This window comes from Anopheles maculipalpis, chromosome 3RL (assembly GCF_943734695.1).
Source record: "Anopheles maculipalpis chromosome 3RL, idAnoMacuDA_375_x, whole genome shotgun sequence".
Classification (NCBI taxonomy): domain Eukaryota; kingdom Metazoa; phylum Arthropoda; class Insecta; order Diptera; family Culicidae; genus Anopheles; species Anopheles maculipalpis.
In genome coordinates this window covers 44,455,918-44,482,074 of record NC_064872.1, presented here as the reverse complement: position 1 = coordinate 44,482,074, position 26,157 = coordinate 44,455,918, and the positions used below count along the sequence as shown (strand labels likewise).

The window sequence follows — 26,157 nt, the reverse complement described above, 5'->3', positions numbered from 1 at the left end:
ACATCATTCGGAAGGCTTGCTTACTATCTGTAAATTTTACCGAGTTTTAAAATGATGATTTGCAGAGAAAATATTTTATTTTCGTACATGACTTTATGGTTAATATATATGAAGTAATTTTCAATTCAGTGAAAACATATGTAATAGTGTGCGTAAAAATAAGAAAACGTATTTTTGCAAAACATTACTTTAACTTATCTCTTCAACTTTTCCTTTTATCCTCTAAAAACTAGCGGCGTATTGCTCTGTTACGCACTGTATAATTATTTCAGTTCAAATGGCTGTTTCGAATGGCTGTTTTACATTACTGCAATGTTGGTATGGTCTGTACAGTGCGCTGGAAGGTAGGCCGGTCTCGGCAAATTAATATGTAGTACAAGAAAAGATAGCAAAACATGACATACACACATGAATGCAATACACCGGCACGGTACACTTGCAAAGTTCTCATTTATTGTTCGCTATGGCCAATCGTATCTGATCACTGGTCGGTGGAAAAACGTACGTAGGTTCGATTTCATTGAAATCAATGTATATTTTTTTATGTGGCTGCAGGTGTTTCGAAATCTGTTGGAAGGATGGCCGTTCGTTCGGGTCTTCCCGCCAGCACTGCAGCATAAGATCGTACACTTCCGGTGTACAGTTTTCCGGGCGTTCCAGTCGCTTACCTTCCTGCAGATAGGCAAAGAGCTCGTGGTTGCTAACGGATGGATATGGGTAGCCACCTTTCGAAGTAAAAAATAGAATAAAAAAGGATTTTGTTGTCAAATGGGCTTTGGTGGCACACTCTGGGAAAAAAAAGGAATCTGTATATAAAATATATTGGATGCCTAAAGAAAATTCAAAATTCGAAATTTTATTCATTCAAACAATTCGATTGTGTAAAACCATACACCCAGTACCGGAAAATTACTCTAAAAAAATGTTTTTTTATTGTTTTTGATCTATTAATTGTGTCTAGATCTAGTCTTAATTATTTATTTATTTTAACAAGAAAAGTCTAAAGAAAATCTAATCAAAGTCTAGAAATTTGTTTGCTTTTACATTACAGATAGATTGTGGAAAATGCGTACAGGTGATATGGCCAGCCCAGCTGAATGGTGCAAGTAGAAAAGTGATATAAATCCATAAAAACATTCGCGCAAGAGAAACGCTACATTGACGGCTTCTCACGATAATGTTGCTAAAGTGCCCAATTTTTATTCCATCACCAAAGTGGATTAGCGTAAATGATGATGGTTTAGGTGGCAGAGTTTTCTACTGCATTGGGACAGAAAATCGGCAAACAAAACGATGCCAACAAAAGCTCTAACTTTTTTATGCTAATTCTATTATTATCATCTTAAAGCTTCTGAAGGACAAAAGTGTAGCAGAACTGTGAGTTTCGTGTGTTTCATTGGTTAAGATTCTAGTAGAAAACGTAATTGTAACGTTTTTTATGTCATCTTATGCTGTTTGGCACGCCATTCTATAACGATTGTTTCAAGGAAATGCTTTTTATGAGGCAATAAGTTTAAGCATTTGGGGGAAAATTTTACGAAGCCCTAGTTCTGAAGCATAGTTTTAACTTCTTTCTTTTGGCTACAAAACCCCGAGGGCTCCTGGAATGTGCCACCATTTACAGGCTTTCCTTAACTTTAAGCTGGATACTCTCAGTCTTGCGTTTGGGTTGGCAGACAAGAATCGATCCGGATCCGGGTGAGAACCGTATGAAGATCGGCGCCGTTGCCGCCTCGGACATCTCTACCTACCAACACAGCTTTAGGTATGAATAAAAAGAATGTTGGAAGCTCTTGATGCTGCTGGGGGAGGGGGTGTTTGGCATGCAAAGCCATTGGAGAGAAAATTCTTGAAATAACGATGTATTAGGAATGCTCTACTTGTCTTTAGAAGAATTAGAATGCCCACAAGCTGAGGGTAGTTTTTACACCAAAAATGTTGTTAATTAATTACGACAAATCCATTATTGATATGTTATGTCGTGCCCTGCCCGGAAGCCGTCGAATTTTGTTTTCATTTAACGGTACACATAGCATCACAGCACATCGTATCGGATGCGGTTCTTCAATGTGAATGTTCGTGAAAAATAACGAGTTTAAAACCTTCGTAAGCCCATTAAGGCGTGCCGGGAAGAAAACTTGCAAAAAGCTCATTTTCCAAAGCATTTTGCTTGTCTGCTGTTTTACGTCTCTCTTGATTTAGATGTTAAGGTTACGGCGATGTTGTTTTTAAAAATAAATCATAACACGATGCATATAAAACCATTTGGCAGCTTACCGGAAGCAATCTTGTCTCGTTATGAAAAATGCATAATGCAATTGCAGACATGTGGTGTAAAACTGAACTGTTGAAATTGAAGTATAATTTTAATGTTATAAAACATGTGGAAGTAAAGCAAGTCAAGTAAAGAGTGAAGCCAGAAGACTTATCAAAAATATTAATGGTGCCAACGTTTACGGAACAAGCCTTTTTATTAAAGAAAGCATCATCTTAATGGCCTTTTGTCAATTAACAAACCTTTTTATCAAAGAAAGCATCAACTTAATTGGTTCAAAAAAGAGTGTGTGTTACTACATAAAGATTTTTAACTGGCGAAACGACACGAACGAGTGGAAAATATATAAAAGAAATCATCCGACAGTTTGGATGTATGAAAGAGTTTTGCGGGTTTCCACACATGCTGTATGGCAGTAGCAATCCATAGAAAGCTTCCCAGTATCCAGAATTAATAGATCTTTTGTGCAGGCGAGATGTGCTGTTTAAAAGTAGGGAAATAGTAAAAAAAGATCTCATCCAACAGATGTGTGTATGTTATAGACAGTATGCTTCCGCATAGACTGGCGCTTGGCATGAGAATGAAAAATTGCTGCCAGCATTAATACAGATATTCATATGACCATTAATTCCCAGCAAGCACTACAGGTTGCTTCAACATGTCTATGTGTATAACATACACTAAGGCTTCTTCAATAGCTAGCTAACTTATCAAACCCAACATGTCATCTACAGCCGACATACATCACAAGGCTGTTACCAAAAGGAAATCCTGACACCATCAAAGCAGAATTGAAGCTTCCGTACCGTAAGCGGGCCTGTAATATCCGAGGATGGTATCCATCATCAAGAGACCAGCTTTTTTCCCTTTTTTTTTGTCATCGGTACAAACTGACTCATAGAGAGCAGTATCTTCTGCCAGACACAATTTGTTCCCAGGTGGATACTGTGCTCCCAGAATAGTGGCCCCTGGAGCTATTACGGTTCAGTATGTTTGTATAAACTATTTCACTCTCTTGAATCTAAATTTTGTGTTATTTGTTTCAGTAAATACCTAAAGCAAAGTATTGCAAAAAAAATATTTGTAATAGGTCAAGCAAGATAGTTGGGAAGCATAAAATGGTGAAATTTTTCACCATTGTTTGTGTTTTTTCGCGAACAACTTAATAGATATTTCATGTTACACTCGATTGGTTGTTGAATGCATTTTACTTAGGGTGTACATGTTCATCAAATCCGTTTATCGATGTACAAGAAAGCAGTAAAATACTGTACCTAGAGTGCCTATCTCCCAGAGCACGATGCCAAACGCCCAGACGTCACTTTTGTTGGAGTACAGATTATCACGCATCGCCTCGATAGACAGCCAACGTAACGGAACCTGGTGGGTAGATCGACATGATACATAAATCGGTAGCGTAGCGATAATCGCTCGCAACGGCAAGTGATAGCAGCGAAAGTGAAAGTGAAAACTGGTAGACAATAAAAAAATGGGCTACTATCAAGTACCGGCAGATGGTTGGCACTCGGATTGAGTTCGCTTGGTGCTTGGCGAAAATTCATCAAAACGGGGCGAGAAACATACCTTCTTGTTCCTGGTGTTGACGTAGATCCCGGTGCGGGATAAACCGAAATCCGATATCTTTAGCGTTTTTCGTTCGTCGATCAGTATGTTACGTGCGGCCAAATCACTGCAGGGGTGAGAAATAAGGACACACACGAGCTATAATGCCTGGCCAGCTGATACGGATCAATTTCTCGCACGTATTGAGGTGGTGATTCTACAGTACAATCTGGTTGGGCTTCCCGCGCCACTTACCGGTGGGTAATCTGCAGCTCCTCCAGACGCTCCATACCGCAGGCAATTTGTTTAGCAAAATTATGCAATTCCTTGTGATCGAGCACGTACTCTAGCGAACAATTGCCAAGCGTTGACTTGTTATCGTCTTCGCCAATTGTACCGCTCAGCATGGTGTAGGTGGCTACGACGAGAAACGGAACGAAAAAAGGTGTATGTGGTTTATTTCTCTAATAGCTCTCACATTCTACATGAGAGCTTATTTATTCGATCAGATATAAAATATTTTTTTTATCAAACCCACATTTGCGATCCATGACGCATTGATAAAAGTGAAATCATTCTTCAATAACAGAATGGAGCGATATCCACACTAACAGAGAAGTTTTCATATTTTTTAACTCAAATTTTGGCAAACTTTTGAAATGCAAATGAGCGTAGGTTGAAAGATTGATAGAACATTGCGCTGTCCGTGCATAAGTTCTCTTTCCATCCTTACAGTGTTATGAGAAGAAGTTTCAATTCTTAATTATCACGAGAAAAGTATTGATTTATTTATTTATCATTAAGTATGCCGGTGCGTCAACACCGTGTGTGATGACTGAAACAATGAACATTATTCTTTGCCTCATCCCGGGCAGAGTCGGTTTCCGATTCAAAAGTATTTACCAACACTGTGTTATGGTTAGTTTTTTGTTTTATTACGTTAGAACGGCCTGGGTGGATAAATCAAATTTATCGAATCTTAAAGCCTTTCATTTCGGCAATTCGGTCGAATATACGTCGCTTTTATCATTCCATTTCACCAACTATGGTAGGAAACGCAAACAATTCATGGATTAGTTCGAATATCTACACACATTTCATATCTCTACAGCAAGAACGACGCTTTGCTATGCATGACAAAAAACTCTCGTGTGGACGAGCTCTAAATTGTAAATTGAAACAGCAAGTAGAAAATTTGAACCATGGAGATAATGAGCAGCAAAGCTGTTTGTTATAAAAAAAAATCTAAACAAAAACCACATGATTATGGGAAATGATAAAATTAATGATGTAATGAATATAAAACCATATGACAACGAGTTCAAGAATATGCAGGAAAATCGAGCTACGGAGTAACGGTTATTGTTTTCCATGGAATTTAGGTGTTAACTGTACCCTGCCACTAGATTGTATTTCCATGAACGGTATCTAGGAACCACAAATTGTGCAATGTTGCGCATATAAAATATAACGTTGGAAAATCTTCAACGGCAGGTTAAGACTTACTTTCTGTTACCGATGGCCGGGTTGTGGTGTCTGTCTGCGTTATGTAGGATGCGTCCGAGGTGGAACTTCTGCAAAGAACCGTACTTGGTGATGCACTCAGTCAAACTCATAAAAACTCCCCGACCCGTGCCTCATACTTACGACGTGTGTAATAGGTCCAAATATTTCACCATCGGACCGAAAATGTTGTTTGCCGGTGCCGTATTCTGGGCGGAGTTGGTATTTTCCAGCTGTGAGCTTACCTCCAACTGATGAATTTTCGCTAAATGTTTTGCACGAATTTTGCGAAGATATTCTAACTGCAAAGTGTAGTAAGAAACCGGATACGATAAGGTAAACCGTTAGAAATGTAACCAGTCAACAAAACAATACGATCATACTGTACCAGATCACCACAACCAACGTATTCCATTATCATCGTGAGCGGTTCCTTGATGGTGCAGCAGCCGAGCAGTGCAACGATGTTGGGATGCTTGCCGACCTTTTTCATCATTGCGATTTCATCAAGAAACTCATCAAACTCATCACTCGATGAACATTCTAGTTTGAGCAAAAGCAATCAATAGAGAACATTCGTATGTACAGTGGTTTTCATACAGAACGAATTCGGCGCGTCGTCTTGTCGTAGTCACTCGACGTACTCACTTTTTAGCTGTTTGATGGCAACAATTTTTGGTCCGTTGAAAGCTGGCAGCTTAACCGCGCTAGCCATAAACACGCGCCCGAATGCTCCTTTTCCAATCTCTCGTCCTATCCGAAGACAGGAGTGTGGTACTTCCAGATAATCCGCATCACCACGTGCTCGAGCATTCTGTGGAAAAAATTATTTATACAATATTGAGTGTGATTCAAGAGCATCATGAGCAACGCATCGGATAAAAAAAATATTGTAAAACATAAATAAACGTAATAAAATCTCGATTACGACTCAGCAGTATTCAGCAGTCTTCAGTATAATGCGGTTAAATGATACAGTATCGGAAAACGTTCCAGTTGTTAGGTGCATGGGGATTGTTAGTAGATGGAATAACCATCACTTTTGCAGTATTAAACTCTTCTTGACCTTACGTCCTACCAGTTCATGCCGGCCATCAAATGTGAGCCCAATACACTTACTAGTACTACGTAGTTAGATCGTCAGTCTTCACGACGGGAGAACGGTTCGGATAGGACTTGAACTCCGGATGCTCGATGCCAAATTTGGCGATCGGGAACACATACTTAAAAGCGTGAGCAGACATGTTTTGTACCAACTTATATCTTATACCTAAAAAACGTGTACATCTAATATAAATTTGAGGCCGATTTCAAATGATTGTAGATTTTAGTAGCGTGTTAGACGACTTCAGGACGCAGCCTTTGTTTACAGTGCATATTTATATGATTTATGAAGACATACATTGGTACTATAGTATTGAATCTGAACCTGTAAAGATTATTTGACTACCTTTGTTGACATAATATATGCAATCTGTTAAATTTTTTAGGAATGAATTGTTATTGTCAGCAGTACGCTAAATAATGCAACTTGGTTTCCATCGAAAATAAGTTTAAAAAACTTGTATTCTTATGTTCAGCAGGCCATGGTTACGGTCATGTGTACATGTATTTAATCAAAAAACAAGAAAAGGAACTGGTGTGCAAACTTTAGATCCTCCAGAAGTACCGAGAGCGCTAGATCCCTAAGCACCACCTGTTTATCGACTTCAAGGCGGCCTACTCGATCGATCGATCGGCCAAAGATCGAAATGAGCTATGGAACATAATGCAGCGACACCACTTTCCTGGAAAGCTGATCCGGCTGTTAAAGGCCACCATGAATGGGGTGCAGTTCGAATCTCACAGGGGTCTGAGGCAAGGGGACGGACTCTCATGTCTACTGTTCAATATAGCCTTGGAAGGTGTCATACGGAGCGCGGGGCTAGACAACGATATCCGTGGCACGATTCTCTACCGGTTTCTGCAATTTCTTGGCTTGTGTGAGGCGTACACCCGACTGAAACGTGAAACAGCAAGAATTGGATTGATGATCAATGCGACGAAGACGAAATACCTGCTTGCCGGAGACTCTGATCGTGATAGAGCTCGAGTGGGAAGCAGCGTTTTAGTCGACAGCGACAACCTCGAGGTGGTAGAGGAGTTCTGCTATCTTGGGACTGTCGTAACTTCGAATAACGATGTCAGCAGCGAAATCCGGAGAAGCATTGTGCAGGGGAATCGTGCCTACTACGGCCTTCACCGTCTGCTGAGATCCAGAAGACTTCGAGACCGCACGAAATGTGAGATATACTCTGTGTGAATCCCTTGTTCAATCCTTTATCCTTCCCGTAGTGTCTAATTGCATCTCTTCGCACCAGCATGGCTTTATGCCCAAACGTTCTACTTCGACAAATCTTATGTGTTTTGTGTCTGTTATTATGTCCAACATTGTCTGTAAACGTCAAGTAGACACTACATATACTGACTTCAAAGCAGCTTTTGATAGTTTGCCACATGATCTACTGCTTGCAAAATTGGAGAAACTTGGGTTTTGAGGACCAATCTTGTCCTGGATCGGGTCCTTTCTTGAGAATCGATCTTATGCAGCCAAATTGGAACACTTGTTTTCATCATTTGTGGGCTTGTCTGGCGTTCCTCAGGGAAGTGCACTTAGTCCTATCGTTTTTACCCTATTCATCAATGACTGCATCAATGTTCTTCCAACTGATGGACACCTTCTTTTTGCTGATGATATCAAAATCTTTCTGCCCGTGTCTTCGTCTTCCGGCTGTCGATCTCTCCAACGCTCTCTTGGTGACATTTGTGTTTGGTGTTTAAACAATGGGTTGGTGCTCTGCCCCCCTAAATGTTGTGTCGTCTATTTCGGGAGACCTTCTGCTGGTCGGCAGTTATGGGACTACTCCTTATGCGGCACTCAAATACGTAGAGTAACCACCGTGACGGATCTTGGGGTCTGGTTCGATGAGGGACTCTCGTTCGATGAACACATAAACCATGTAGTTAATAAAGCTAACAGAGCACTAGGCCTAATTTTTCGCATGTCTTCTGAGATCAGATATCCTTCATGTTTAAAGGCACTGTACTGTTGCTGAGTTTGCTTCGTTCTGGATTATGCAAGCGTAGTGTGGACCCCAGCCCGAGAAACCGCTATGCAGAGAATCAGAGGGTTCAGAGAAAGTCTACACGCCTCGCTGTCCTTAGATTTCTACACGGCTACACCGTTCCTGTGCCCTCATATTCTCTCCGCTGCCGTATGTTGGGTTTAAGATATTAAACCCAACGCGCAGTCCTACTTCATCGCATGTATCCTTTTCTCTGAATAGGACGTTCTTTCACTTTTATTTTCTATACCCCTGTATGCCCCTTCTCGTCGACTTCATGATAGATCACCCATATTTATCCCTTCCCGCCGTTCGGATTTTGGTCAGAATGATCCTTGGTTAAGATGTTGCGTCTCTTTCAATAGAGATCACGAACTGTTCGACTTCAACTTTCCTATTTTACCCTTCCGAACTCGCCTCCTAGAGTCCACTACCTTTACTCCATAAAAATCCCTTACCTCTAATGACTCCTTATCATAATTTCCTCCCCTACCCTAGTTTTAGAATATACATTGTGTAACCCGAAAAAAAAAATAAAGCACTTACCAAAATTTCCATATCTATGTACAATCTATTTTCCTCCATTGCGAGCTGTGGATGATGATCAGCGCTGTAAAAAGTTTGAGAGAAAAATGATCGATTAAATACAGCGTTGCTAATAAGTTACAAGCCTCCTTCTGAAATGCTGCATTCTTTACCTTGAACGCACATAAACTCCTCTCCAATTATTAGCCTTCCATCGGCATTTGGTCCTACGTTTGTAATAAATAAATAAGCAACTAGCAACCACTACCGTAATGACTACTGCCAGCAGAACGAATACTATTGGAAGCTTTTGAAAAAAAAACAAATGGTAATAATAATACGTGTGTTTAGAAAATTAAGAAAACCTGCACTTCACTTACCAATATAGAGCTCGGAGAATGGGTTTGAACTGTCGGAATAGGATAACATTAATTGTATGGCAAGAACATGAACGAGCCACGTAAACTTACATTTGTACGTGGGCATTGTGCGCTCGCAATGATTGTTGGCGTCAATGAAGGAAGATGTTAGCAGAAAGCTAGTGCCATGGTTCGGTGCGAATTGATCTACAGAGAATGTGTGGGTAGTGCTGGTGGTGGGATCTACGGTAACAGAGCATAGCAGTTCATCGGCTCCCTCTGCACGGATCCTTAAAATGCAATGAGTTAACGAAAAAACAACATAGAACGACAAAACCCAATCGGTGCCGATGTTCGGTTGATGCCTTGAGCATGCTTACGCTAGTGACAGTCCAACCATATCGGTTAACGATGTCCGGTGCCAGGTAACGGGTTTTAATGGACGCCATGTCACTACTATTTCGGACCCTTCGAGTCGTGCAGCAAGCAGGTAGTCGGGGAAGCTATTCAAACGGTCACACTCGCAGCTGGTATCATTGGTACATGTGGCTAGAATGTAGAGCAAAGCGTAGGATAAAAGTTTTAATTAGTTCGTAAATGGGTGATTGGTCATTTAAACACACATTCTTCAACTGAATCGAGAGAGTTTTGCTTCAAAGTTTATCTTCTTTTTCTTTGGCTCTACAACCTTGAGCGGTTCCGGCCTGCGATTACTAATTACTCTTGACATTGTTTTACCCGTAGTCGGAGACCACTGTGCCGGCTAAAAATAATAGTTTTTTTCTGAAAAATTTAACAGAACAGTGAACGCTAAGCTGCGAACCTGTTTTTCATGTCGAAATATTGAATGTTATTATACGGCGTAGAATGAAAACGGGAATAAATAATTGGTATCCGTAGATTTGGCACAGCAAGTCACTTCTACGGGCAAGTGTTGGGATCTCTTTTCATGCTGTACTTCTTGTCTGTGGACGATTTTAAACAGCAGTGGACAATTAGTTATTTGTTCGTGTGTGAAAATAAATTAGCCAAAGCTTTGGACACTCGTGTCGTTAAAATGATGCGACATTAGCTGATAAAATTACATTTTATAAGACATTCCATGTACTTCTGTAGTGAATAAAGTACGGCTTTCAAGTTTCGTTTTCGTTTCGTTTAGTTCACAGTGCCACGTGAGCATCCAGTTTCCCTGAAACAGTTTGCTACCAAGTACCAGGCGTCTCCATCGGATACATGGTTCCTAATAAATCTGCAGCACAAAATTGGTACAGTTTATTCGAGCACTGGGAAATTGTTCAGTGAAGTGGGCATACAATTCATAGAATTAGCAGCAAAACCTGTTTAAATTCTTCGTCAAACGTTAGCTTACCTTTCAATCCCACAGTTGGTTCGGGAAACTAAAACATTGTGAGAATAAAACGTCGAAATTATTATGTGACACACAAACAGATAAGATTCCGTACATACCTGCGGCTCCGGTTCGGGCAGTGTCACTACATTTTTTACGCCACACCCATACCACACACGACCGGAAAGGGAAAGAAATGTTTTAAAAACAAGCGTATGAGTTACATATTCGAGGCAAACAACATATTTCGCAAACATATTACCACGCAGTGGTACAGCAGCACGTTCGCAGTCTCTGGTATCTATTACTTTTAGCTGTACGACAAAGATAAACTTGCTGCCGGCAAACTCGTTGATATCGAAGCTGTGCGTGCTGGAGTCAATGGGCAGGGTTAATTCCTTCATGCTGGAATGTTGACCACCCCATCCAAGATCGTTATTCGTTCCACGCCGAACACTGCAATTGTGTAACGAAAAGGTTGGAAGTTTAATGCGAACTCCCGATAGATAGAAGGTTTACTTCAAGAAGTAAAGAAGTAGAAGTAAACAGCGTACCCAATGTAGATCGCTTTAAGCGTAACGTTGTCCGGTAGCTCCGTTACGTCGAATGCACCAAGCGTCCAGCTAACGATCAGCTGACTGCTAGTTTTGCTAATAGTGGCGGATGTGTTAACGAGCGCAGGCAAATGTTCTGCGTAATGGCATGAGCATAAACCATCCACACAGTCTGGAACTTGTATTAGGTCCGTGATTTTGTGGGACAAACTCATCGTTTCCACCACTAACGAGTATGAACAGTGCAGCTGGATCGGGCAGGCATGTTTCACGTATCCACTGTCGTCGGAGGGGATTACAACTTCGGTGATATTTTCCTGTAGATATGTAATATGCACAAAAGTGGTACATGTGTATGTGTGTGTTTTTGTTCGCATGACAGGCTTACAGTGATTGTCGGTTAGCTAATACGACGCTGCTGCAATTTGCTATTCCTATTTGCTGCTATTCCAATGTTTTGCTAAATCGAGTTAAGCGTGTGTTAAATGAAACAATTACATATTTCATTTAATACATGTTTTGATTGTGTACTTTGGAAAATATGAAATAGAAACTTGCCAGAGCGTCATTTCTATCCCGATAAGCACTGTATTAAAATATCGCACTTAAAAGCTTACCGTGCTAGCTACGATTGGAGCACATTTAATGTGCTTATTATTTTGAAAGGGGCTATCCTTGAGGTTGCATTTTTCGGAATCGACATGCGTTACGATAACGACATAGCCGGTACCGATTGGCAAAGTGGAGTTCCACCAGACGTGCAACTTTAGCTGCTGACCGCTGCGCATCGGTGTAACCATTAGCCCTGGGATGTGCGCGAGTGGCCCAAAAGAAAATAATGAAGGGTAAGCTCATGCAACTTAACTTATGAATATAGGAAAAAAAAAGAACAACCATACTTACCGTAAAGTTCTTCCACAGCAAAAACCTGAAAGAAGAGTAAAATGGGGCTTTAGAAGCTAGCTTAAAATAAAATTGTATCATATTTACCCTGCCTACAATCAGCACCGTGTAGACCATCAGGAGTAGATTGAAGCTTTTGCTAAAAGCCTCCATTAAAATGTCATTTTAAAGTGATACGGCTACCGGTAGCGTTTGAACAGCTACCATATATATACTTTAAGTGTTCTGTCATCCGTGCAACTGTGGCTGCTAGCTGCTGGCTACTGCACCATGCTCATCTTATGACTAGTTTTTCACATCGTCCCTCATAAAGACTTGCTATATTTTATGAATTAAAATGCTATACTTATACGCTGCGAACGGCACCAAAACATACGCATAGCAGTGTCAAACGGACAGGTGTACAAGCACATGAATGGAATTGATGTCAAATGGTTAATGGAGTTACAATTTTGAGTGAAATTAATTTTGTAAACTAATTTAAACCTACAACCCAAATTGCGAACAGTTTGCATTTGTGCATTTGGTATGGACATTGTTCAAATCATTCAACGAATCTTTGATGGATGGTAATGAAGATAAAAACGCAGTTTACATGGTTTAGCAATGCAATTATGTTCATAGGCCATTGATCATTTCGATGTGGCTTTTGTGTTAAATTAAAATATTCAAATCTCAATCTCAATTGCTTACATTGCTCGAGGGATTGCCATTATCGAAATTGAAAAGGGGCGACAAATGGTTTCATATTAACCTATCACTCATGGCGCATCAAAGTATTATTAGCAGTAGGTTGTGCATTTCACACCGAACACATGTGGCATGCACGTTACGTTATGTGTACCAACATATATAACAATAGGAACACACATATACACGTACGAAAAAAAAAAAACGTTGGCGAACTAATTTGATTGCCTATCCTTGCAAGCGTCGATGTGACATTTCCTTTTGCAATCGATACACAAAGAAATGGGTCCCATTCTGCGGGCAAATATTTAATTAAGCTTAATGAAAACGCCAGTCGTTTCGAGTTTAGAGTATAAATAACGCTCAACGAATGTAGTACCTTTGACGAAGGCAATCCTTTACTGGCTTAGCAAAGTGTGTATTCACTAGAGCCATCAGTAAGGTAAATTCATAACAAATATATTGCACACATAAAATTCCGTCTGGCGCCTTTTCGAACAGCAGAGTAATTGCAATTCAAATTGCATTCATTTTAAAAATGTATAAAGTTTCAAACATTCCCTAGCAATTTGTTCCCTTGAAGTGGTTTTGCTAGAGCGTACGCGTTTTGCAGCATTTATGCGCGTCATAGATTTTATGCACTCATGCATTTCTTATTGCTTGGAGAACAGCTCCACTTATTTACTGCCGTTTATTCTTATTCACTGTCGTTGAGCTGTCCAATGAACATACGACACATGACGAAACGACAATTTTCCAACGCATGAGCCTTCCGAAATACTTTCATCCTCACCACATCGATGATTCTTCGGTGCAATTTTTCATATGACGTGAATAAGTAATGTGATTTAATAATAATAATAATAATAATAATTATTATTATTATAATAATAATAATAATAATAATAATAATAAGTGTAAGGAAGGAAGGGAGAGATGGAAATCGAACACAAGAGACGAGGAGTTAAACGATCGCAGTGCCCTCAAAAAAGGATCGTTGCGACCGGCAGACGTACGGCGCCTAGGGATAACCAAAGGGGGACGAACACGAAGGGAACGGTTAGGGACATAGAACGGGATGGAACAAAGCAGAGAAGGAGCATCTATACAGTTCAACAAGAGGGAAGCGACAAAAAGTGTTTGGGAACGTGATCGACGGTCTTCGAGAGAGTCAAGACTCAGCAACTGACACCTTGACTCGTAACCGGGCAGGGTGGAGGTGGATCTTCCAAGGAGTTTTCGAACCGCAAACCTGGTAAAATACCTCTGCACCCGATTCGATTCGATCCATATGGATCCGAGCCGTTGGTGACCAGATTACTGAGCAATACTCCAGCAATGACCTGACCAGCGAACAGTACAGCGTTTTCAAACACAGAAGATTAGAGAAGTCACGAGCAATACGCTTCAGGATACCCAGTGTTTTCCCAGTGGCTCTAGCAACCATAGAGTCGATGTGGGACGTTAGGGTAAGGCCACTATCGAGCCATACGCCTAAGTCCTTGACCAGCGAAACCCGGTTGACTAGGACCTGATCAAGCACATAAGGATAGAGGAAAGGAGTGCGGGAACGAGTAAACGAAATGATTTGACACTTCACAGGGCAAAGGGTGAGAGAGTTATGAGCACACTAAGAGGAAAAACGGTTAAGAACAGTTTGAAGAAAAACGCAATCCGCACCCGATGAGATTGGGAAAAATATTTTCACATCATCGGCATAGCAAAGAAAGCTATCTTGCGGCAAGACAGTAGTACTGTCATTAAGGAATAGGACGAACAATAGAGGACTTAAGACACTACCCTGGTGAACGCCGGCCCCAGAACAGAAGAAAGTAGAGAAATTAACATTTAGTTTAACACGATATGAACGCTCACTTAGAAATGACTGCAACAAGGAAACAATTATGCTGCTGATCCCTAATTGTGACAATTTCTCAAGAAGTAACTCATGAGGAACACGGTCAAACGCGGATTTGAAATCCGTGTAAATAGCGTCGACTTGAGGCACAACATAAAGATGAGTCGACACGAACGACGTAAAACACATGAGGTTGGAGGAAGTGGAACGTTTAGGAACAAACCCGTGCTGTTGAGGGATGACAAGACTACGTGAAAAGTTAAGGATACAGGCATGCAAGACATACTCAAATACCTTGGCAAATGCACATAAAAGTGAGATACCGTGATAGTTCGAGACAATGGAGGGATTATAAAATGCATTCAATGAACGTTTGGTTTGATGGTCTCCTCGGTCCTCCAAATACCTCTTGCATCCGATGCTTATCCTATTCAATTAAAATGCAAGCGACTATTTATTACGTTGTAATAACGAAAAAAAAAACAAACAATGATTACAATGCAAAAGTGAACGGCATAATTGCATCTATTATGTTTCCATTTAGTGTCTCTTTGTGTTCTGTTTCTGTAATCGATCATATCGTTATTCTATACCGATGAACCTATTGTTTGCTGAGCTATTTGCGTATTGATTTAATTTAATAAAAATAGACGTTCTAAAGAACATTAAACGGTTGAAATCAATTACGCTCACAATGCTTAACATCACAATATCGGTCTAACACAGCAAAAATTTTGTGCTATAATAACTCATAATAAGAACAAAACTTTCCGTATTAGTTATGTAAATATAAGAAGTTGCAATAGTGAACAGTGAACAAAGCCTTTTTTTTATTTGATAGAATTTGTACATCAAATTTATCATAAAAAGATCTCTGTGAACATAAAATAACTTCTCTTTCGTAGGTTGGGGGTACCCGGGTGCAATAAACGTTTCATGCCGGTAGGGATTATTTGGAAATTCAATTAAAATATCATCATTATCAGTGGCCCTCGGAACCTGCTGACCCAGAAGGTGGTTCATTGTGATTTCAGCCAGCCTCCCGCAACCGCTTAGTCCACGTACCGTTTAACCCACCATTGAGCACATGTCCCATCAGTCTTCATAGTATGGTTTATCATGAGTTTAATTGTATCAGTAATGAACGTGTTATGACTCGTGGCTTAAAACACCGTACCTGTGCAGTGTGCCCTGCATTAATGAAGCCCATACTTTAGGCTTGTGGTCGGCAAATTATGGGACAAAAATTAAACTATTTTACTCACCATCTCAAACTCTGTAGGAGTGTCTAATAATGGAAACTTTTTGTATTCTTTTGACCTTTGGTAAAGACGTTATAAATATCTCATATGCTAAGTAATTGTAATTCTTCTTCTTGGCTTAACGACCTCTAAGGTTATGCCGGCAATCGGAAATGGCTTACTAGACTTCCGGATACCACGTAGTTGGTTAGTCAATCCTCACTACGGGGGTACGGTCCGGATGGAATTTGAACCCCGGCCCTGCCATTTGAAGACCAGCGCCGCTGTCGCCTGCAACACCGGGCCGCCCCAAGTGATTGTAATATAGATGGTAATATTAACACTGGTTAGTAGGATTCTGAATCCATGTTTTACAATGATAAAGTTATCAGTATCAGTTCAAAAATTTCGCTTTCTCATTGGATGTATTTGTCTGTTTCAAGAATTGAAAGAATGTTACTCCACTCCAGCTCCAAACAACTACAACCAATGGTCCAGGATATATCTATTTTCAACTCCTTCGTTCGAGGATAAATTCATAAAGCAATATAAATAGAAATAATGAAGTTCAGGGCATTGGAAAGTTGCCAAACATTCCGATTCAGGACCGGCTGGGAGACTGCGACGAGGTCTACCAGAGAATCAATCTTTCCTTTTTTTACCGTGCTATCGGACTATTAGTGTGATCCATCTCCCCCCTCTACTTCCACTGTTTGTCTGTCCCACATGAAAGAATGAATGTATGAATGAGTACGATGCGTGAAGGGTTGGGTACCACATGCAGCGAAAGTGAGAAGAAGGACACAATCAAGGAACGTTCGCGATGGAAAACGATCAAGACCCCCGCTACCATCAGGACTACGAGCATGGAAACGAACACACACACACCCCGGTATAAGGTGCCCTCACACGATAAGACTCTCGCTATGAACACGACTTTGGATTTGGATGACGGAATAAACGCAATGGAACATCCAAGCACACCCAGGATATGGTGCCCTTTCACGGCTCGGAGAAGGAAATGTCTCCCAGCAAAGATGAAAGGAGTATCTTAATTTTAACTTAACTGTATGCAATACGGCCGTCCTGGCCGTCCCTTATAAAAAGAATATATATTTATAAAACTAATCTGTAAGCAATGTGGCCTGACCGTCCTTTACAGGGTATCTGAGTAGAACTAAACAAGTGAGAAGCATTTCTAAGATAGACACAACGGCTAAGATGAACTGGACAGCAGGTAGGTTGAACTGGACAACCGTCGCCCTTGCTCGACAGTAGTCAAGTTGAACTGGACAAACGCTAGGTTGAAGTGGACAAACGACAAGAAGAACTGGACAGTCATATTTAAAATTTGAAGCGTTTTGGAAACGCTTGACAAATTTAAAAATAAAAAAACTGCTGAAAGACATACTTTTTTCTAATTTCCTTTTCTAAATAATTCCCAAACGTACGTCTACTTTCACACCGAATATAATTACAATAAAAATGCATGGTTTCAATTAAAACAGTGAGGTAGAAATAAAATATTTGCAATACCTGTTCAAAATATTATCTTTTGACAGAAGACGGCAGAAGACGTTTCTGTTTATAAGCACTGAATTGAGTTCTTATAGCTGTTGTCATTTATATTGTACAAAATCAAAAATATAACATCAGACGTACAAAAATTCATACACATTTGTTTTTCCGCTTTCAAACATGTTCAAAGTACCAAATATATTAATGTTATAATTGAATACACGTTATGCATGTAAATTAGAAAAAAAATGTGTGTTTGCCAAGCGTTGCCGAAAAACTTCCAACTGTTTCACTAACCATTTCAAATATGACTGTCCAGTTCTACTTGTCGTTTGTCCACTTCAACCTAGCGTTTGTCCAGTTCAACTTGACCACTGTCGAGCAAGGGCGACGGTTGCCCAGTTCTACCTACCCGCTGTCCAATTCATATTGAGTGTTGTTTAGAAATGCCTCGCATTTGTCTAGTTCTACTCAGAAATCCTATGTATGAATAAAAAGAAAAGAATTAATCTGTATTATTCCTTTCGCCATTCTAACAATTAGTCGATAATTCTACTGCCAATATGCGTCTTCAAAGAGACAGCAGTAAATCACCAAAAAGCACAATATTTTACGCTCTAGCAAAATTGCTTTGGTACATAGATAAACGATGACGTACAACTCTAGAACACCCACCTAGCAGCAAACATTTCGCAGCCACTGATATTATCGCAACAGAGTGTTGTCTGATTGTTCTACTCATCAGTTGTTTTCTATATAACATGCTAGGGAAAATGCTCAGCAGTACAGATTCCTTTTGTAGTAAACATAAACAATCGAAACAATTCCATTCCTTTGTAATTGGTAAAGCTGAGCAATTTTCAAACATGTAAATATTTGTCCCATTTTATGGTAAGTTCGAAAACGAGCTCACATTTCCACGAGAGCTATGTAAAGAGGGTATTCACATCAACTTTCCATCGACGAAGGGCTGAAGAGATGTGTGATTTTTATACCTGCGTGTTGAATTTCATCTTATTTCAAACTTCCCGATGCGGTTGGCACGTGCCCGGAGTCGGATATACTAAAACAAGGGAAATAGTTTTGCACAGGATCAAAGTATCAATGTGCTTTTGGGTTATTGGCAGAATGGAAACTATTTCACAAACATCCTTAACGGTAAGCTCCGCCAAACGGTTGAAGCCCTTTTTACGCACGCAAAGTTGCTGCTCAGTTATGCGCCGGTGGCGCATTTTTTTTTTTATAGTTCATTGGAAACCGCACCATAAGAAACATAACACACAGCAACCTGCCGAAAGGGGGTGCGACGGGTTCCTTGGGCGTCCGACAAATTGACGCAAGATATCGCCACAATCTTATCAACGCTTCACGACGCCAATTCCGATTGTAAGCATTATCAGTAAACAACTTCAGAGGTTGCTCATTTTGGTATAGGTGAGCAGCGTGTCATACGCTCAAGGAAAGACCCAATTCAACGCGAAGAAACTGCCCTGGTTTCAGGGGGAATTCGTTCTCTCTATAATCGATTAAAGTCAAGCATACCTTCACACCACTTTTATTATACGTCCTACGGCTGTTACACGCGGGGCTGCTTACACTTTGTCCAAAAAGTCATTAACGATCGGAGGAGGGCAGGTGTGTGCACGGGGAAGCGTTTAATCGTTTGATCTTCACAGTGTTCACATTTGACGCTAGCAGGATGGTTTGAAAAATTCGCAATTCAATCGTACGGGCGTAAGAAATTTATCCACACACTTGCTCCACTAACAGGTCCACTGACAAATCGGCGATCAATTTACTGCTGAGCTTACACTTCTCATTAGTATGCTCTAATATCTCATTACACGTTACACGTTAGCACTGGTTAGGGCGGAGGTGGTACTAAAGCAAACACTGAATCAATTTATCATTTCGAGCGTGACCAGAAGCGGTTGCGACACACACGCTAGCGTGACACTCCCGTCACACCAAACACTAAGATAAGATACGCGCACTAGCAGTGAGCAGTAGCAGGCACACGAGAAACACACGCGCCACAGCGATGGTCTGGAGCCTTCCGTTAAGCATCAAGTGTCACATGCAACTGGTGCGTTTGTTACGATCCAAACGCAACACAAGCGCCGACGGACGACGACACACCGACGGACAGATATGATGCTCTCACTAGTATAGTGCTTATCGGCCATTCTCTGCAGGATCTCTGGAGTTCCGCTCTCCGGCCGCTTTTGTTTATAGGTGCTACGCCGTGTTCCGTTCCGGCACCAATACCTTCAACCCTTCTTTCGCCCCAGTGATTCCATCCCGCGAGTAGAACAAACGGAATGTGTAAATAAACATACGAATGATAGGTAAAGTGCGACTTTCATCAAACCACTCACGTCTATATATTTCCTTGACCTCCAGCGCATCGTCGCATGGTGGTGCGAGCAAACCTTGGACAGTCATCTCGGAGGTAACCAGGATGGGCTGTGGAGCGTGGAGTTTGCATTGGTTAAACGTGTTTGCCCTCGATTTGTCAAATCAAACAGCCTGTAGAATATGGAATTACTATCGAAATGGACAAGTATTATCCCATCCAGCAATGCTCAAGCCCACCCAAAACTGGTCCCAAAATGGCAAAAGTCGTTTCCAACGAACGGACGCGTCTAACTTCTACCAGTTGTCGTTGCCGAGCGGTCGAGCCGCTTCTAAGGTGTCGATTGCCTCCAGGCAGGACAAAAACCCGGCACAATTATTAAAAGAGTGCCAAAAACAATTAGAATCCGGACAGCCATGCTGTTTGGCGATTGGGGCGAAATCGTTTAAATTGAAGTGCAAACCTAACAACGTAACAAACAGTCTCCAAACTGGAGCGGTGGTAAACGGGAATAATATTTAAGCGTGGATACTGTAGCCCGCCCGAAACACAACAGAAGACTGGGTAGGTGGTAAATGAATTTTCATGATTGAATTATATGGGTCGGAGTCATATTCCATTTTGTTGCTTTTGTTTGCGGCACAGTCCAGGCGGGGAGCATAATGATGCAGCATCAAGATAGACGGAGAACTGATCAATCGTCGCTATTGCTGATTTTTATTTCTCCTTATTCTCATGGAAAATGCCCCACAGCGGACTTTAAATTAATATCGTTATTTCAATAGCACCATTCGCTTAAAGCTGAAATTGATTTTTTCTTATGTATAGCTAGTCTCCTTGATACTTTGTAGTCTTATAGGCAGGGCGTTTGTCCAGGATTGGAAAAAATCTTTTGATTTAAGTTTTTAAAAAACTACATGCAAGATCGAACGAATTTGGTCTGATGATATGTGTCACGTATTTGTGCAAAAAAAAAACATCAAAGTATTTTGTGTACAAAAGCAAAACGTGTTAATACGGGGTAAATTCCAAATTGAAAGCAGGAAGCCATAAATTTGCTAGTGGGCAAGTTGATTTCATTCATTTTGGGTGTTTTTTCCTTCTTTCGTGCCAGGCTAGTAGGTTTTTTTCCGGTAGCTATGCAGAATGCCGTAAGTTTTATGCTTTAAGCTACCACATTTTCTACAATACCAGACACGATTTTGTTATTTTATTCAGTCTTGGTTATTTATCAATAGTATCGACAAAAAAGGCCAGACATCTTAATCGTGCATGATCATATGCTGAGGCTAAGGTAGTTCGATGTAAATATTTACGTTCATAACAAGAAGGGACAGACGGACAGACCTGTACGCCAGTGCGTGATTCTGATTCTGTTCCAGTGCAGCTGTATCGAAGATGGTAAAAGTCGGAAGCCGAAGGCTGAGCATGGAAGTACGATCAGCTAGACAAATATTGCTACACAGATAAATATCCCCGACCATTAGCAATGCAATGATTGTTTATGTTTGGTGCTGGCTCAATCGATCATTCCTACGCGATTGGTAAACCATTTGCTCCATACGCCAAACATTCATTAAAATCGCTAGTGGCGTAAAATTTGAAACATATGGCTGTGGGAACGCATCGCCTCGTAGCATATTTTGCACTACCGTCCCGCACGAATAGCCGGCAGTGAAACTAATCGAAACAAAATCAAATTGGAGAGATTGTTGTTTGTTTGCTTGCAAAGATTAATGCGGAGACTTTAGCGCTTGGTTTGACTGTTGTGCATCGACACCTTGGACATCGTGAATAAATCTAGAAAAGCCTAAGAAGAAAGCTTGATTGTTGATTATTCCATGTGAATGCAAATCGAGTCATTGCATTATGATTAACGATTAAATACAAACAAACGCGAACAGAAAAGTAGGTCGCTGTTAACGATGTGTCAAGTGCGAAAAATTAATTGCCACGCGTTTCCGTAAACCATTAACGGCACAGGTCAATTGTATGATCATCAATGGTTTGTTAGAAATATTGTTCCTCTTGTGGCTACTGGTACTTCATTCCGGATGTAGGGATTTTAATAGAACATGTATGTGTTGCACTACTTTTTAATCGCCGACAAAGGACTACAGACTGACCGACCGAACGTCATCTTCAGCGACAGTGCCAGTGTTCTGGCTGCCCTGGAACACGGCACCTCCAAAGACCCCCACATCCAGCTCCTAGACTCCATACTTGCATCCCCGACAATCGTTTTCAATACCAACACCATCATCTCCCAACACTGGAACTCCACATGGCACGACGTAGACCTCAGCAACAAACTCCGTCCTATCAAGAACAACCCCTCTTCATGGGAAGATATCGAATCCAGCCACATTCAACGAGTCCTTTCCCGCCTTCGTGTAGGTCATACCCGCCTTACGCACTCCTACCTCCAAGAAAAATCCAGTCCTCCACTCGGCAGCTTCTGTGATGTTGACATAACCGTCCGCCACATTCTCACCGATTGCCATGGATACACGACACACCGAGCCACCTGTCAACTAGAAACTGATTTAACGACAATCCTATCACCCGACAAATTCCAGCAGCACTGCTTTATTAGATTTTTACGCATCAGTTATTTATACAAAGAAATTTAAACAATAGTTTAAACTTATCCGATACCATATGCCATAATAGGAATAGTTTTCCATAATATTTAAGCCACATATACAATAGTTTTGTATTAGATTAAACCATCTTTTTTTTATACAGTAGAGAGGCGAATGTAGTCTCTAAGACTCAAAGCCTCTATAAATAAACGAAAAAAAAAACGACTTTTTCATTTCATTGCGGTACTTTACGGTCTCTAGACATAGCGTCTGGTTAAGTCTAATTACTCATGAAATACTACACTTAGCATCGTAGATAAGCTGCAGCACCGGTCATCATATGGCAGGACTGAAGCTCAAATCCAATTCGAATCGTACATACATACAAGAAGAAATCTTGTATACTTTGTCCATATAGAAAGACTGGCAATGTCATTGTATAAAACGGGCTAGCTACAGTCTCGCCATTATAATTGGTTTAATTTCTGTTGCAGCTCCTTCTTCTACACAAAGAGGAGTAAAGAGTAAATGATTGAGATGTACTTTGAAAAGTCTTGCAACGAATAAATTTGCAGATATAAAAAGGGATTAAATTAGTATCATTTCACATGCCCAATGATTCAAAAATCATCAACGAATCTTGACACATTTCAAAAGTCATGTAAGATGGTTTACAAATCTTACTTATTTCTATCTATCTTTCTATAGTTATCCAAAAGTATGCGACATTCATTCCAAAAGAGCAGGAAAGTAAAACAAGCGTTTTGAGGAATATCTTTGTTTAATTAAAGTTGTAATATCTGTTTCGTTCGTCACTGTCACCTCCAGGACCAGAAGAACACTCACACTGTTGACTATTTTGTTCCGACCTGCGGGTTGCCCACATACATACACACATTATATCCACTACAACCCTCGCTTACAGTCACAACTCATTTCTGCAATTTATCATATTCTACTAGGACAGTAGTTAGAACTTTGTCACTGTTGACTTAGGGGGGGTTTTTTGCGATCAATAATTATTGCCGATCACTTCGTTAGCAGAGGCGTACCATATACATAACCTTTTCCATAATGCTTTTATACCTTTTCACATTTTTTACACAAGCGAAAGGCCGGTCTCACACACGGCTGGACCCGTGGTGCTTATCCCATCCGGACCGAGCTTCCTTGGGCAGGATTAACTGTCCATCTACGTGGTATCAATAAGACTAGCAGTCCAATCGGAAACCGGTGTGAACTGGTATAGGTAGTAAAATTTGTTTTATCGTACTTTCTTTATATCACGCACCTTTTGTTTTCCTTATCACACCACTGTATGTATTGCTATTGTATTTGAACAGATTCGAACGTTTATCTTATTCGCCACTTTTTGCGAACAGCATCCACTGATTATGTCAACAATCACAGGGTTTATTTCACGAAAACACGATAAATTTACGCTACTTCGAAACAAACGCGTCGATCCTATACCATGCTCTAATACAAACTGAAACGAATGCGTTCGTTCGACCATCTGCCAGCCTTGGTTTGCTAGAGTTTGCTCACGCTCTTTCTCTCTCTTGCTTGGAAAATGTATCTCTCTTTACGCACAATATTGCTCTCTGTTTATCTGTTAGTAAAATTCCCAGAATTATCCAAAAGGACATTTGTTAGTAGTATCTCCACAGCTAAACATCGAAGAAGCGGAGATTCTGCAGCGATACTTCGAACGATAGCTTGTGGTTGGAGTATACGGAAGATAAATTGCTAAAATGTAATTGGGTTGTACCTACTTTATTAAGCAAATTATTAACCTTATGGCTTGGCTAGAACAATCACTGTCTATTGTGGCGTGAAAAAAGGGGTTAAAATCGAGCCAATTCCCAAGCCGGTCTTCACACGGTAGGACCGGATATCGCATCAAAACCAACAAGCCAAGTTCTCTAAAAGTTGTAGAGCTAAAGGCAGAAGAAAACGCATGGGCATGCTGCAAGCTGTTTTTTTGCTCACGTTTGCCTGTTCCCAATATAAACATACCCTTTTTGTAAACTGCCACCGGATGGCTCGGGTAAAAATGATCCATTTCGATTCTAAGTGGACCATATTTTGTTTATAGTCATAGCGGATTCATGCTATTCACTCCACAGTCTAGAAGAGTATCATCTCTGAACCAGCGTGTGGATTACAACAGCAATTTAATAGGTGCGAAAACTCTCAAATCATGCGTTTTTCTTATTTTATTTGATTTGAAAATACATTTTTTTAAATCACTGGAGAAAGGCCAGGTCGTAAACATTTAAAAATATCGATTGAATGTTTTTGTCCCATGTAAAAGCAATTATGTAAAATCCATGCGACCCTGGCTGATATGAATAATGAATGTTGATTAATGAAATACTCTAAATGAATGACTATGACCACAAAAAATGCTACGTGTACGATAGTGTTGATATTGATATTTTTCGTTCTATTCATCTCTGAATTCTTTCTTGTCTTATTCCTACCGCAACAATCCACGAAACCGCCCACAGTTTAGCGCCGTCGGCTGCTAGTTCATTATCCCTTATCAACTCCATCATTTCATCTCAATTTGCGTCTATGTTCATGTGAACGGCGACTCTAAAAGCACGTTTTTTTTTTTTGTAGCGGCTCCCCCATTGTCCTTCCTACACATACGAGGCCAAGAGGGTTTCATTAGCTTTGATCAGCTGACTTTTGACCCCAGATAGCTGTAGATTTGCACTACTTTATAGGTACGATCACCCTATCTGTACATCACACATGATTTACGAACAGTGTTTGTAAGCAGATACGCTGGTAGTTCCACCAACATTTTGGTTTGCGTATCGTTAATCTCCAAACCGAGGATTTGTGCTTCCTGCACGATGGTTTGGACATCCGAACCATGATCTGGATAGATTTATAGAAGATGGTCCTTGATGACCTCCTTGTCCTTTTTACAAGCCACCGTCATATGCTGTCACAAGTGGCTTTGAAATAATTAAAGAGATAGTAGAAGTGTTGATACTGCTCCGCCATCTCGACGGCTCTTCTCTCTGCAGTTAGCTTTACGTCTCGGCGAGAACTCTCCGAGCTAGGAGACTACTAGAAGTTGAGGGACGCCGTACTCGTTTAGGTTCGTCACACTCTTTCCTAGTAATGTGTCGGGCATTTAATTTCGTGTCTGACCGCTATGTGTTCAATTTGACACGTGTTGCGCTTCTTAATCGTATTCGTTCCGTGAGTCCGTGTCCTCGTCGGCATCTTTGTCTTAGTCAGCCTTTTGTATTTTGTATTTTAAAATAAGATAGCTTACGATGCTTTGACAGGGCCTTGAGGTCCGTTGAAATGATAAATAAATTAACAAATTAACAAATGTAAACCTATTCAATTTCTCCGAAATCTGCCCTAAGCAAAGCTCTGGTCCGTGATTGATTTTCCGTTTCTTAATCCTCTTCGATAGTTTCCAACTATCTCTTTGACGAATGGGAGAGTTCGATCTTTCAGACATCTAGAAACTTACTTACTTACTTATCAGGCGCTACAACCGCTTTGTGGTCTTCGCCTACCACAGCAGAATCCGGAACCGGTTACGGTCCCGTGCAGTCGTCCGCCAATCCGTTATCCCGGTCTTGATGGTGGATGATTCCACGCAATCCTCCCATCTCGATCTGGGCCTACCACGCCTCCTCTGTCCGTGGGGACGGCCTAAAAGGACTTTCTGAGCTTGATCGTCCGGTGCCATTCGTATAACAAGGCCAGCCCATCGGAGCCTGGCGAACCTAATTCGCTG

At 40.8% G+C, this 26,157-nt stretch overlaps 3 protein-coding genes across 3 annotated transcripts in view; 2 read left to right on the top strand and 1 right to left on the bottom strand.

The window, feature by feature from the left end:
* Window positions 1-26,157, top strand: part of LOC126565727 (60S ribosomal protein L38) — a 205,588-nt gene that overhangs the window by 7,488 nt on the left and 171,943 nt on the right. The window lies entirely within an intron of this gene.
* Window positions 1-26,157, top strand: part of LOC126564104 (probable serine/threonine-protein kinase DDB_G0282963) — a 160,469-nt gene that overhangs the window by 48,387 nt on the left and 85,925 nt on the right. The window lies entirely within an intron of this gene.
* Window positions 448-12,287, bottom strand: LOC126560654 (uncharacterized). The gene is made up of 19 exons (XM_050216612.1): window positions 12,222-12,287; window positions 12,135-12,159; window positions 11,849-12,036; window positions 11,232-11,548; window positions 10,902-11,133; window positions 10,699-10,726; window positions 9,710-9,878; window positions 9,441-9,619; window positions 9,351-9,379; window positions 9,144-9,277; window positions 8,992-9,055; window positions 5,990-6,155; window positions 5,730-5,884; window positions 5,486-5,643; window positions 5,345-5,412; window positions 4,094-4,256; window positions 3,860-3,965; window positions 3,550-3,655; window positions 448-725 (listed from the first exon to the last, which is right to left on the bottom strand). Exons 1-19 carry the CDS (start codon window positions 12,285-12,287, stop codon window positions 448-450), a joined length of 2,631 nt encoding a protein of 876 aa, XP_050072569.1.